The sequence below is a fragment of the Takifugu rubripes genome, chromosome 18 (assembly GCF_901000725.2).
Source record: "Takifugu rubripes chromosome 18, fTakRub1.2, whole genome shotgun sequence".
Lineage (NCBI taxonomy): Eukaryota > Metazoa > Chordata > Actinopteri > Tetraodontiformes > Tetraodontidae > Takifugu > Takifugu rubripes.
This window is the reverse complement of record NC_042302.1, coordinates 2316544-2331485: the sequence shown is the minus strand read 5'-3', so window position 1 is coordinate 2331485 and position 14942 is coordinate 2316544. Positions and strand designations below refer to the sequence as shown.

The 14942-nt window shown below is 46.5% G+C and overlaps 1 protein-coding gene across 1 annotated transcript in view; it reads right to left on the bottom strand.

Moving 5' to 3' along the window:
- Positions 1 to 14942, bottom strand: part of LOC101065693 (thyrotropin-releasing hormone-degrading ectoenzyme) — a 49423-nt gene that overhangs the window by 27352 nt on the left and 7129 nt on the right. The window contains exons 3-5 of the mRNA XM_029825738.1: positions 14308 to 14552; positions 9549 to 9825; positions 5648 to 5774 (exon numbers count right to left, since the gene is read on the bottom strand). Coding sequence (XP_029681598.1) covers positions 5648 to 5774; positions 9549 to 9825; positions 14308 to 14552 — 649 coding nt within the window. The remainder of the gene's footprint in view (positions 1 to 5647; positions 5775 to 9548; positions 9826 to 14307; positions 14553 to 14942) is intronic.

Genomic DNA, 14942 nt, shown 5'->3' with positions numbered 1-14942 from the left:
TTGTTCTGCTCGTGTGTGTGTGTGTGTGTGTGCGCGCGTGTGTGTTGCTGCTGGCTGAACCAGTTCTGTCTCTGATAGCAAGAACTTGAAGACGTTAGCCGAGGTTAACCACCAAACATCAGCGCTCGCGGACCTTTGTTGTTATTGTGGAACCCCAGAACTGTTTTAAAAGACGTGTTCTGAAATTTTGAATAACAAATTAAATTTAAAATTAAAAAAAAAAAAAAAAAAAAATTTAATTTGTTGTTTTTTTACTTCTATTTCAGTGTATTTAACACTATATGATAGCAATGTCACCAGTTTGATGCTATGTGCTCAGTGGATATTTGTTACTACCAAAGAAGTAACGATATTTAGCATCAGGCTTGCATCAGGCTGGGCCAGAGGGGTCAAAGGTCAGAGGCTGACCGAATCTGGCGCCACTGCTTAATAATCTCCTCCTCAGCTCATTAATCATTAATCAAATTAACAACCTCTCCCTTACTATCAGCGTGATTTTAGGTCACTGCTGAAACCGCGATCCTAATTTGTCCATTTAGCCATGGAGGAGGCGGGTGTTTAATGGCACAACACAAACAAGATGGTGGCGGTGGCATCGCGAAACAGAAACGGCTCATTAACCTGCCCCGTTGATCTGACCACACCAAGACACAAACCTGTGTTTTAAGCGATGGTGATTTCACGAGCTAGTAGTTAAAACAAGTCATGTAGCAATGTGGTCACATGATCAACCCTGACTCCAAATAAAGACTTTCATGGAGAGAGAGATGTTTCCATGACAACACATGATGGGTCAGTAAGTCAAAGAGAGGGCAGCAAGAGGCTCACACACACACACACACACACATGCACACACAGGGCAAACACACACAGACACATAGTCTACAGATATCAGATTGCTGGTAGTCATAGTAACTATTCTGTGAAACTCATTGGTAATTCAAATGCATATGACTTGTTCAGAACACATGGACACGCCCCTCGCCAAAGGCCAGACGTCCACCTGTTAGAGTGGATGGAGAAAGAAAAAACTCACATCTGTAAACTTTTTCATCTGTTTTCCTCAAACTCCAGGTGAGATGTCCAGAGGTTAAATTGTGTGAATCAAATCTCATTACAGCTCAATATATCATTTCAATCACTGTTTCCTCAGGTAACCTGATGTCTGTGTGTGTGTGTGTGTGTGTGTGTGTGTGTGTGTGTGTGTGTGTGTCTATATGTGTGTATGTGTATGTGTGTGTGTCTGCGTGTGTGTCTGTGTGTGTGTGTATATGTGTGTGTGTGTCTGTGTGTATATGTGTGTATGTGTGTGTGTGTCTGTGTGTGTGTGTCTATATGTGTGTATGTGTGTGTCTGCGTGTGTGTCTGTGTGTGTGTGTCTATATGTGTGTATGTGTGTGTGTCTGCGTGTGTGTCTGTGTGTGTATATATGTGTGTATGTATCTGTCTGTGTGTGTGTATATGTGTATGTGTATATTTGTATATATGTGTGTATATGTGTGTATGTGTCTGTGAGTGTGTGTGTATGTGTGTATATATGTGTGTATGTGTGTGTCTGTGTGTATATGTGTGTATGTGTGTGTGTGTCCGTGTATGTGTGTGTATGTGTGCTCTCAGCTGACACAAAAATAGCAGCTTCACTATTTTTCTCCTCTTTAAAACCTCCAATTAATGACGACTAATCACAGGTCTGATGCTGTGACTAAGGAAAGACAGGAGAGAGGTGGGAGTTGTGTGTATGTGTGCATGTGTGAGATCCAGTTTGCTCCACTCCACCAGGATGATCTAGCTCTAAATGAGTCCACGATCACCGATCGAGGGATTCATCTTGAATCTGACATTTCCCTGCACGCTTGGCTTCTTGAACGTCACCACCATCTTTTTGAATGTTACTTGTAAAAGCTTCCCTGTTGCCACACACCTTGACTCTGAACTGCTCTGTCTCTATGGTGATCAGGCTGATGGTCAGTGATGAGTTGCCATGGTGATGTGACCCACAGATAAGGGTCTCCCTTAGAGATGGTGGCCTGGCGTTGTTCTTCAGGTCTGCACTGGAACAGTAGCTGGTCCAGTTTAGATTTGGCTCATTGACCCTAAAAAGGATGCGGTCTTGCCGACGGACTCTTTCCTCGCGACATCCTCAGAATGCGAGGAGTGGAGCCTCATCAGTGGCCGCCGTTCTGGCTCAGCTCCTGGGGGGGCTGAGGAGGGTTCTGGCTCCTCTTTACTCACAGCTGGAAAGGAATCCTTCACCTCTGGCTGTTTGAAACAGAGACGCTGTCCCGGAGAGCCTTTGCTTTCATCTATCTCGTCCACCGAGCTCCACAAAAGCTGAAACATTTTCCTCAAGGCGACAAGGTCGCTGTGGGGGACTATTGAGGGACACAACGGCGATAACGTCTCCATTCATCGCCAGGCTGGTCTGAACCATCAACACACAATCACAGATACAAAATCACCCGGAGCTCACAAAAAAAAATTCTGGTGGTGCGAGGCACTACAGTCCCATCGCTGACAAACTGCTTTCTGTCTTATCTTCCAGTTTAAATGACTTTATCTCCAGATTTATCAGCCCTAGTATAAATTAGCATCATACTGAGGCCTTGTGGGGACAAAAGTGCTGAAAAACTTTCAGCAAAAAAGTTTCCACGGTAACAAATGAGAGACGTTCCTGCTAAAGATCCTTCAGCACGAGAGGAGAGACATGAATTTAAAAAATCATCCACAAATGCAGCAAACCCACCAGGAATCTTCTTCTGGGCTTTAGCGGCTTGGAGGAAAAATGATCCACGACAGCAGCTAATGTAGCGGGACAGCTAACTGAAATATTTACAATAGATGAGTGAGGAGGTGATCTGCTGCAGACGAAAGAAGCCGGAAGAAGTTTGATTTCTGCAGCTTTCACAAATGTGATGACAAACTCTGATAATCTGACTGATCCGATTATCTAACTGATGAAATTGGTCACTGGAGAAAATTTAAACTGCGTCACTGTAAAAGGTCCGGCATTCGCTGATTAACATTTTTCGTGAACAAGCGAACCATTGAATTGAGTGGCACAACAATTCTTTAAATTGAACCACACAAAAACAGTTTGAACATTTTCATCGAAGCGACTTTTGAGCATTAATAAGCAAACTTTGACGCTTTTACCAGCATTTAGAATCAAATTAAATTAAACAAATCAGGAGGAAACAAACAGACGCTCTGCTGAGGCAGCAGACAGCTGATCAGCCCCCAGCAGTGTGTGTGTGTGTGTGTGTGTGTGTGCGTGTGTGTGTGTGTATATGTTCTTGTGTGTTCTTGTGTGCGTGTGTGTTGAGTCCATCTGTTGTTCCATGTTAGCCCACGGCGACGGCACAAGAGACTGAACGAAACATGAAGAGGAAAGAGAGATAAAGAAAACATAGGAGCGAGTGCGAGTGTGTGTGTGTGTGTGTGTGTGTGTATTAGACCTCCGGCAGGGATGCCTGTGTGTCTCTAGATCCCAGATGGAGACAGAACTCAACAGAGCATATTAGTCCAGTTGGTGTACTCTCTCTGTCACACACACACACACACACACACACACACACACACACAGATAATTCTCTAGGCAGTTTGATCACCTGAGCCTCCGCTGGAGGAATTTGTCTTTACTGCAGCATCAGATGGACTCATACGGAAGCCTAAAGAGGCCCTTTACGAAGTCTGTGCAGAGAGTGGGGAATGTGTGTGTGTGTGTGCGTGTGTGTGTGTGAACTGTTTGGATGGTATAAAATGAGTCAAAGTTTGGAGTTTGTGTTCTGACTGTAGGAGCTCCCTGCCAGGAACCGCCTGGCCTAACAGGCTGCAGCATACAGTATGTGCGAACTTCTTCTTTCGTTTTTCATTAACAAACTTAAGAGGTCTGACAGGAAGTCGATCACAAAACAAATTTAAGCTAAGTAGGAAACAATAGCCCAGCTAGAGACATTAAATCAGCTGATTATTGATCTAAAATGGTCATAAGCAATAGTGCTATTGACAGAGGGGACAGCTGGTTACTAGTCAGGGTGGTTGAACTTGACCTTTAACCTCTGTCTGCTGAATTTTCGTTACCAGAAATCATTGCAAGGTCAATGTCGATGCTCCAGCCTATTCGGATCAAAAGCAGGATCTGGACTAGATTTTTATGAAGAGGATCTGACTCTTCATCAGGTTCTCTGTCTCTTTAAATTTGGATCATCCATTTAGCATCGTCCTCTCAGGGGGTGCCGGCCCCGTACCACAGCAGATGGAGCCCTGGGGCCCTGGGACCCAACACACACACACACACACACACACACACACACACACACACACACACACACACACGCATAGATACTGGATTCATAACAGACATGAATTCCATCTCTTAAATGTGAGACTCAAGAGCAGAAAATGCTAAACTTGGAGGAGAAGGGACAAGAAGGGAACCTGAAGGGACATCGAGGTCATCTGTATTTTGATCAGGACTCTGCTTGTTCACAGCTTCGTCCCCTCAGCCTCCTTTATCAGGTCCTGTCAGACCATCAGGCCCACTGAAGCATGCTGCGAGATGGATTCTTGGATGTTTAGGGGGCGGGGCCAGGCTGCAGATGTTTCTAATCTAGTGCAATGTCACCGTTGCTGCTAAAGGTTCTGTCGTTAGCCCAGCTGCCTTTCCTGGTCCTCTGGAGGAACAGTCTCACATCTGATAACCTCGTTTTGTTTGACGGAGCTGTGCATTAATGCGCAACAACACATCGCTTTGTTCCTATGATGCACCTGTGCGGTTCCAAACAAGATTGATAGATCGGCTCGGGGAGACTGAACTGAGGCTCAGCGGAGCTTCAGGAAACTAATAACATCCATCAGAGACGCTCGTTAATGTTCACTAATCAGAACCAGCGGTGGGAGGAGGTGATCACTCAGAGTCACCTGAGGGAGTGATCACCTGATCAGGTCTGAGGAGAAGATCGTGGCGGCATCGGAAATGTTGAGTGGAAATATCTCCTCAGAAACATGTGGCTGAAACTATCTCAAGAGAAGATATTTGCCACCTTATCACAAGCTAATCACTTCTTCATTCCTCTGATTCATCAGCTGTTCTTGAAAAAATGCCCAGTGTTGTTTTTCCTGTTCCGCTAAACACAACGGAACCTTTGAGTCAGCAATGTGGCGATGTGAGGTTGTCCTTGTACGGTCTGGATCGTGTGATCGAACAAATCTGCCTGTTATCACAGCTATTATGAGCGTGAAGGTCAGGACGTTAACGTCAAACCTGACCAACAACAGGAAGCTCTGATTCTGGGATGATGGGAGCTGTTAAATGGATGTGGACAGGAAGGAAGTGTGTGACACGGGCGGTGCGGCGCCAAGCTGATCACATTAGCTACAGAGAGAGAAGGAAGCACATGAGCGTGACGTGGCTGATTGGTTCTGGCAGCACCAGCGTGTCAAACACAAACAATTATGAGGACAGAAGAAGGAGGCGGAGTTAAAGGGGATTAACTGTGCTGACAGGAGTCATTAACAGGCTGGTGGATGGGAGAGGAAATGCCAAATATGGTCATACGGAGAGGAGCTGACCAATAGGTGAACAACTGATCATTGTAGCAATAGAGCAGGTTGACGCCACAGCGCCACCTGCTGTCAGCAGTCTTACCTAGCTTAGGCAGTGAGTACTGCACTTTAAAGTAGTCTTGGTAAAATCCCAGAAGCCTCTTGGTGATGTGGAGCGCATAGTCGCCGGCTCCACTGGCGATGGCATCAGGCCGAGCGTACAGACGGATCTGAAAGAAGACAAACGTAATCAGGTCGAGTTTAAAGAGATCTGAGATGGAGAGAGAGGAACGCGGACAAAAGGAAATAACACGATCGGACTGAGCCAAAGTCCAGATGCTAACTCAGTCTGAGCCCGTTCAGCTTCAGTTTCAGATGTTCAAACACAATCAGAAGCGAGTCCGACAGCACTGGACCGCTAAGACCACAAATGCTAACATTCTCACATCTGAAATTCCAATCGTTGGAGTACTTTTCATGTTCGTTTGAATGTTCTTATGCTAAAACGGGGGCTAACACTAATGATAATTGGCAATATCATCAGTCAGAGAGCTGTTAATGATTGGTTTAATATGTCGTAATATGTGAAATGGTAGAAGATGGAGTGGAATAATCAATTGTGGAGGAGGGATCACTGATTGAAACCTTTTCATGCTCATGAACATGAGCATCATCTTCCTGATGGAGTCTTTAAAGGTCTGGTTGTTTGTTAGCGCTGCTGTTAAAGTCTGTGATGGACTAAAATCTGATCCTTCAGATCCCTTTTCTCTCTAAGAGGTTTCTCACAGGAGAAATGTGCTGCACTCGGATCCAGCAGATCCCAGATCATCTAAAATGGCTTCAGAACGAGCGAGGACCGCGTCTGAGTTGCTGCTCAATCAGTTGAAAGTAAGAAAGTGGGTATGTGAAGCAAGAAGGAACCCTGAACGTAAGCCAGAGCTGCCTATTCGGGCCTCTTTGACGGAGCAGTTTTTGATCGCTGCTCTCCTGTGCGATCGCCACAGCTACTGGTGATCTGCAGCTCAAGCAAATATCTGATTCTGATATTTTCTTGTTCATTACGGAAAATTGTTTGGTGCATTTTTTTAAGCTGCTTCTTTTCCCCAGTTTGAGCTGCAGGTTTTGAGTGAAGGAAAGCCATAAAGCTAATTAGCATTTTACTGGATTCACCTCTGATAACCCGACAGAAATTCTGATAAATACGATGCCAAGGTTGCTCCCTGCCAATTTTCAGGAAATATTCATACTTTTTCCGCTCCTCTTCCTCTTGTTTTGACCTCCGCAGCTGAACTCATCTCAGAGCGCTGCAGCCGCCACGGCGAGTATCTGCTTGCAAAACCGGAGCCCTTATTGAAATCACAGCTTGTTGCTGCGACAGCGAGTCGCTGAATTGAGAGTCGTCTCGTGAGGTTTGTTGTGCCGTCCGCAGACATGTTTATCACGCTCGCCGCATCGTTCTGCAAAGTCGGCGTGACGTCAGAGTAACAGGTGTTTGTCAGAATGAAAATGCATCTGAAGAAGATCTGGAGTTAGAACCCTGCCTGTAGAGCTGGAGAGTCCTGTTGTCTGGCCTTTCACCTGTGGCATGATGGGATATCACCTCAACTTTGAGTTGCTGTGGAAACACATGAAAGTGCCCCTACCGGGTCATCGGAGGGGGGGGAACAAACGATTCCTTCAGCACATTATGTTGTGGAGCAGAATCCCAGCTCCCCTCACCTCATCCCCATTCGTCTCTTTTTCTCCTCATTTCTTCTCATTTCCTGGTTTTCTTCTCTCCTTGTTATCTCTGCACTCATCCGTGACATCACTCGCTCCGTCTGTCGCCCTCAGATGAAGGATGAGCTGATGGACGCTCAGCTGCTGCAGCTATTTGATGGATGGTTTAGCAACTGATGCGGGGCACCGTGAGACATACACACATCCAACCGCACTCTCTCTCACGCACACTCCGAGGTCCTTGACTTTGAGGCCTCAGACAGTCTGCTCCGCATCCAGAATGAACGTCCGCCGACCCGAACGTCCGCTGGCTGCGGCGCCGCACGTCTCATCACTTGAGCTGCCGCCGCCGCCGTGAGGAGCCAAACTGACCCAGAGTCAGAAAACAGATGAGGGTCTCCGTCAATGTCAACAAGACCAGCGGGACGAGTGTTGACTCCAGAAGCATGCAGACGTTAGCGACACACCAGCCGAAACTCCTCAGCTGTGTGGTTACCACGGCAACTTCTGTTTGACCGGCAGCCAATTGAAACTGCACTTTGTTGTTATTGAGATTAATCTGATATATTCTGGTTTTAGTTTCTGATTTGGAGGATTTGATGGGTCGGACTGTTCGTTAAATGCGTTGATAGAGCTGAGGGGTTTAATGTTTGGTTATTGATCTGGACTGTTAATTAAATTAAAGTGGAGTTTGAAATAAAATCAAACCTCTGTTGAAGTTTGATTACTGATTTCTGGCAAGCAGAAATCAGCTGATTATCATGCAGAGCTAACCCTCCACAGAGACGCTTTATTTGAACTAACCGCTGTCACATTAAAGCTTCTTTTATAATTTAAAAATACCCAGCTGACCTATTGAGTGTTGTTTATCATGGGATGCTTCTGTTACCATCTGCTGGGCTGACATTTAAACCCTTCCTGCAGAATTTCAACAGTAAATAAAAGTTTATTCCAGCCATGAGTTGGTGCAGATCATGTCATCTCGACCCAGACGATGAGTTCAACTCTTTCGTGTTTAGCCAGAAAAGATGAGGATTTTTGTTCTTTCTCATATAAAGGAGGAGGAGGAGGACTGTTGGTGTCAGAGGAAGCTGCTCTGCAAACAGACGGCAGCTACGGCAGCTATTCCAGTGCCTTGAGGCTGAAACGCGTGGAGAAAGAAAGAACAGAGGAGAGGAGAGGAGAGGAGAGGAGAGGAGAGGAGAGGAGAGGAGAGGAGAGGAGAGGAGAGGAGAGGAGAGGGGAGGGGAGGGGAGGGGAGGGGAGGGGAGGGAGGGAAAGAGAGGATAGGAAAGGGGAGGAGAGGAGAGGAGAGGAGAGGAGAGGAGAGGAGAGGAGAGGAGAGGAGAGGAGATTGGAGGGGAGGAGAGGAGAGGAGAGGAGAGGAGAGGAGAGGAGAGGAGAGGAGAGGAGAGGAGAGGAGAGGAGAGGAGAGGGGAGGGGAGGGGAGGGGAGGGGAGGGGAGGAGAGGAGAGGAGAGGAGAGGAGAGGGGAGGGGAGGGGAGGAGAGGGGAGGGGAGGAGAGGAGAGGAGAGGAGAGGAGAGGAGAGGAGAGGAGAGGAGAGGAGAGGAGAGGGAGTGGGAAGAGGAGAGGAGAGGAGAGGAGAGGAGAGGAGAGGAGAGGAGAGGAGAGGAGAGGAGAGGAGAGGAGAGGAGAGGAGAGGAGAGGAGAGGAAAAGGAGACAGGGCCTCTCTATGTGACGATTATCTCTCGGCCATATGTTCCGTTCTGAATAATCTTCAGCTATTCCTGCAGATTAGCATCACCATCACTTGGGGACTTCATCCCTGCCCATAGGGCTCGTCTTCACCATCATCGCTGCTCTTCTTTCAGATTGAACAGAACTTCCAGATAACAACAGGTTGTTTCTTTCCTCTGTGGCTCATGTGACCAAAACCACAGTCACATGACAAAAGTCACCACACCCTGTGCAAAACCCCAAGCTGCTAATCTTTCAAATGATCTCGGAATTATCTTCTGAACGCACGTGTGCACGAGACAGGTGTGTCATACTGCCAACAGCAGCGGTAACATTTAACAACCCCCAACGTTTGTATCTATATTTTAGTAACAGATAAATAAATCAGTACATTTGTGTTTGCTGCTCAGGACTGAGAGAAAGCAATAAACTCAACATGCACACACACACTAGAAGAGTGTCAATGGTTACAAATGAGCCAGATATGCTTTGACTTTGAAGCATTTTACGAAAAATGATCATCAGTGTGTGTGTGCATATGCATGTGTGTGTGTGTGTCTGTCCTTGACACGGTGGCAGACTCACCGCCACACCGTTCTCGGTTCGTGTCTCTTTGTAAGTGAAGTTGCAGACGGCCCAGGCAAGGTAGTAGGTGGACATGCGAGGCGTCCGGGCGAAGCGATTGGTCACCCATCCGTCCTCGTCTGCCAGCGTGCTGCTCTCAATGGGCATGTTGGACAGGGAGGTGTACTGGGGGTCGTGGCGGAGGCTGAGAGAGAACGTGGCCTTGTAGATGGGCTCATCGAAGCAGGGGAAGGCCTTTCGGGCGTGGATCGGACTAAACTGGGTCACCGCCAAGTAGCTGCGAGGGAAAAGAGACGTCAGAGGGAAAGTTCTTTGATCTTTATAGTGAAAGCTAACGACGATAGCCACTTAGCCTGACGAACATCTTTGTCAGAACACACAGAGAATAACCTCCAGCAGCTTAACGTTACACTAAAACCAAAAAAGATCAAAGCAGCAAAACCCCTGAGTTTTAGAAATGTTTTCTCACACATTTCTCACACTTCCTGTTATTGTTTCTCCTTAAAACCCTCACGGACCCTCTCTCCGCTCCTCTTTCTTTACGCTGTTTTCTCTGCATTTATTTCATGTTGATGTGATTTTAGATCAGGAACTTTCAAAGAGGAAGGATGTTTGTTCAGGGTCCCCAGAGATGCGCCAGTGTTTTTATTGTGGATCTGATATTCTGCGAACATTCGTCTAAAAATAACAAATATGAAAGCGTGCCTGGAATGTTATAAACAGGAAGTGGAACAACATCACTCTAACAAATAAAAAGGGAGAATTTACTGACAACATGAAAAAGGATTTACATGGGAAACAGGAAGTATGGTAGTCCTTCCTGTCCCAGTTTGATTGACAGCACAGATGAAACCCGCAAGCATTAGCGAAACTTCAAGGAAAACTTCAGGTTCTTTCTTAAATCCGTCTGGTAAAAAGAGGATTTTGTTTCAGTCGCTTAGATGAATCAAAGGAGAAATATAAGGTGGAATGAAAGTTCGGAGGGTTGTGAAGTTAATCCCGTGAAGTCAGACCCGACAGGACGCAAACGTCCTCACCCACTCGGTTCAGAAAAAGCTGCTTCCACAGAAGAGATAATCCAAAATAAACACTTCCTGTTTCTTCTGATTCTGCTCAACTCATCTGACAGTCACATGACAGGAAATGAAAAGTCCAGACTATAATCCATCTGCAAACTTTCTTATCACACTCTGACACTTCACAGTATTTGTGGAAGAGATGAAAAGAAAAGGAGGAGAGGAGGAGAAGAGGGGGAGATGAGTGACGAGATGGAGAAATGGAAGGATGAGGAGAAACAGGTGGAAAAAGGAGAAAAACAAGGCGCAGGTGAGGAAGAGGAGTGAGAAAATGGTGAACAAAAGCAGGAGGGGAGTTGAAGAAAGCCATGTGGAGGAGAAAGAGAGGGGGATGAGGGGAAGAGGAGATGACTGAATTTAAAATAAATGACACAAAGAAATGATAGCGGAATCTGAATAGAGGCGTGGAATGGTGGGAAGAGTTGAAGAATGAAGATGGGAGGAGGTGAAAGATGAGGGAGGAGGTGAAGAATGAAGGTGGGCAGAGCTGAAGGATGAAGGTGGGTAGAGCTGAAGGATGAAGGTGGGTAGAAGTGAAGGATGAATGAGGGAGGAGGTGAAGAATGAATGTGGGTGGAGGTGAAGGATGAATGGGGGAGGAGGTGAAGAATGACGTTGGGAGGAGGTGAAGAATGAATGAACGAGGAGGTGAAGAATGGTGGGAGAGAAGTTGAATAATAAACAGGACAATCGAGGCAGACAGACAGTGAGAGAGGGAAAATAATGGAGAGAGCCTGAGAGGGACGAGATAAAGACATAATCTATTACAGCACGCACACACACACACACACACACACACACACACACACACACACACAGAGTGACATCCTGCAGGTTGCCAACAGTCTCTGGTGCCAGGGTAACGCTCGTTGTTACAATAATCCTGATTGACAGTGAAGCCTACAGCATCATCAGAGAACACCTAAAACACACACACACACACTCACACACACACATACAGATTCAGGGACAGAAGACCAAAGTGTTGAATCAGGTGTTTGGGTGCATGTTGATCAGTGTGTGTGTGTGTGTGTGTGTGTGTGTGTGTGTGTGTGAGTGCCCCCTCAGCTCCAGTTTCACACAGGAAGCTGCTTCATCATCTTTGTTGTAAATCTACCTCTGATGAAGGGGGCGGGGCTTGATGGCGTCATGTGCTAAAAATGGGGCGGGGTACACACATAAGGGTTGTCTAAATCTTAAGAAGAGGTCATTTATTTGTTACAGACGCCACACATGAAGACCAAAACATGAGTCATTGAACACTTTTGATCGAGGGATCACTTGTGATCTCACAAAACAAAGAAGAAAAACAGAACCAGCAAGAAAACAGAACCCATAACATGGAAGAGGGTGTACGTGAAGAGGGAATGATGGGGGTCTTGGGACTGTTTGTAACAATCAAACTTAAAATGAACGCCTGCTTCCTTCCTCCTCAGTCCTAATTGGCTACGGTCCGCTCTAGGTCACAACTCACGGAGTCTTGACTCGGGAGTCGTCGGTTCTCCCCACACACACGAGAATTTTTCGTTGCGCATATTGAAAATGTTTAATATTTACGATTGTCGCCCCGACTCGATTATCAATCTGAACACACTTCAGACCACAGCATAATCTTATAAAATGTACGATAATGGGATGTTTGTCGTCCTTGGCCGGGAAGGGGGAACAATAACAGCCCCGTTATTATGGGATGTACCAAATCCCAGCTGAAACCAGCAGATTTCACCCACAATTCCCATTTAGCCAGGGTTCTTTCAGTGGTCTGCCACGTCCTGTAGGCTCTCAAGGTTCCACTGACCTCATTGCTGATCTCAACGGTCTCATCTGAACTTTGAGAGACTAACCAATCAGCTGATAGATCTGCTGACCAATCATCTTCTCTCTCACTGGGACTCATACTTGTTCTCATGGAGACTCCTCATCATTGATGCACTGATTGTTCGGAACTGGTGCTCAGCAAATCAAAAATATCAGTGATCATCTTGTTTTGACCTCATTTTAATCTTTTACAGCTCTGATTATATATACTGGATGATCTGGAGGAACACAGAAACAGTTTCCTATACATTCACCCCATATTGACATTAGCGTCCTGCTGTGACATCATGTGACCAGCCGACAGCAGGTCAGTGTAGAGGCCATTGAGCCAATGTGTATGCACACACGTGTGTGTTAATATAAAAATCAAACACACTCCACAATAGCCTGTGTGTTAGCATTAGCTCCCCTGCATCATGCTAACCCTTAGGCTAATCTGAAGCTTGTAGGTAAAATTAATATAAAATGTGCAACAATTGCTAATTTAACCTCGAGTGCCCTGGAAACAGACTAATAAAAAATGATGTTCTTACAAACGCCACCAAGAGCTGAGAACTTTTCTTTCCTCTCATCCCCACCCAACTACTGGGATTCCCCCAACAATGACTCTGAACTCATCAGCAGAAGCTAAACCAGCAGTGCTAACCGAGGCAAACCATGTCTTCCGGCTCTGCTGATCCCTGATCAGCATCACCTATGTTTGTCTGTGGACAAACGTCTATTTACTGTTTTATTACAGTCATTTCCACCTGTTCCAGCGATCACAGTCACCCAGAGAGCTGGACTCGAACTAACAGGCTGTTGCGGTTTGATCGAGCTTCGCTGCTCCGTCAGCTGCTGCATTGATCTAGAATCGATCCAAACTGCAGCTAACGGCGAGCGTGTCGGCTGTCCGTGGAGCAACGGATGCAAACGAACACGTGCTGAAGCAAAAGAGGGCAAAACAGAAAAAGCTTCATCAAAGAAGGCAGTGAAGCCAAACTGTGCTGCAGCTGGAACAGAAGAATGTGGAAACAATTGAGATTGTTGATCAAACAGTGGAAACGCATCTGAAACTCTTGCTAACAGTTATTAACCGGCTGGTAACAACAAATCCCCAAAACATCTGGAATACGGATGCTCAGACCTCTGAACTCGTTTGTTTGTGCTGTCCACACATGGCCGCCGAGCCTTTGATCTCAGCCTAACCTCAGCATGAAAGACATTTAACTGAGAATCACAGAAGAACCAGACATCAGTCATCGTCTCGTCTCAATGCTTTTACTGTGAAAGGAAGCGAAAAATGCCCAGAAAGTATCACATTAGCTGTTCCTCAGTATGAAGATATGAACCTTTTGAGTTCACGCTTGGCCGTTTGAACTTTAATGTAGGTAACTTCTACCATTGCTGCTGCTGCTGGCCATTGGTGAAATGTATTTTGGGATACAGAACTGTCCCGAGCTTGCCCAAGTCATGTCTGGGAAAAATGGGCGGAGCAAGTGCACACCTGGGGAAACCTGGGGAGAGACTGATGATGTCACAAGCATGGGCGGTTCAACCGCCCTATTAATAGCACACACACACACACACGCATACACACTCTATCAGCACAGTAGACAAGAAATCTGATGTGAAGACTGCAGCAAAGGCTTGTGTGTGTGTGTTTATCTGTGTGTGTGTATGTGTGTGTGTGTGGTGGATATGTAGGACATTCACATGTCCATACACACTCCAACAGCAATGTGTGAGTTAATCAATGTCTCGCATGTGACACGTTGACCTTTTCTAGCTGAACCACCTGCTGCTGGAAAAACTGTGAGTTGTGTGTGTGTGTGTGTGTGTGTGTGTGTGTGCGTGTGTGTGTGGGTGTGTGTGTGTGTGTGTACCGTCTCTCTCTCTGCAGGGTGTAGGAACTCCTGAAGAAGCCCAGCAGCTCGTCCTCAATGGCAGCGTCGAAGCTCATGTTCAAGCGGTAAACTCTCATTGGCTTCAGCTCGCGGTGCAGCACCACCACGTGCATCTGATTGGCTGCGTACGGGAAGTGGCGGTTGATTCTCATGACTCCGCCCCCAGGTCTGTTGATGGGACGCCCACCAGCTCCACCTTCAAGTGTGACAGACACGCGGTCCACCTGAAGGCGTGAAGAGGAAAATATGTGTTTATTTCATTGTTGTCTGGTCGAATGATGTGTAGTTGGGACTCTTAATGGTGATCTTATGTGATAAGGCTTCTAAAATGGCCACCCTGAACTCAAGTCTGTCGCCCAGCACAGAGAAGATAAACCTGCAGGTGCTGATCTTCAGAAAGTTCTTCCTCTAACCCCTTTATGAGCAGAAAAGGTCCCAACTAAAACCCACCTAGCTCCACACCTGGTCAACATCTCCACCACCTGGATCAGATTCATCCTCCTGAAGAGTCTGACAGGTCTGGACTGGGTGACTGTGGCCCATTTCAGATCCCCGGGAAGGAGACTGGCACAAGGAAGATCGTCTCATTTTCTCCATGGAACAGCTCCAGGGGA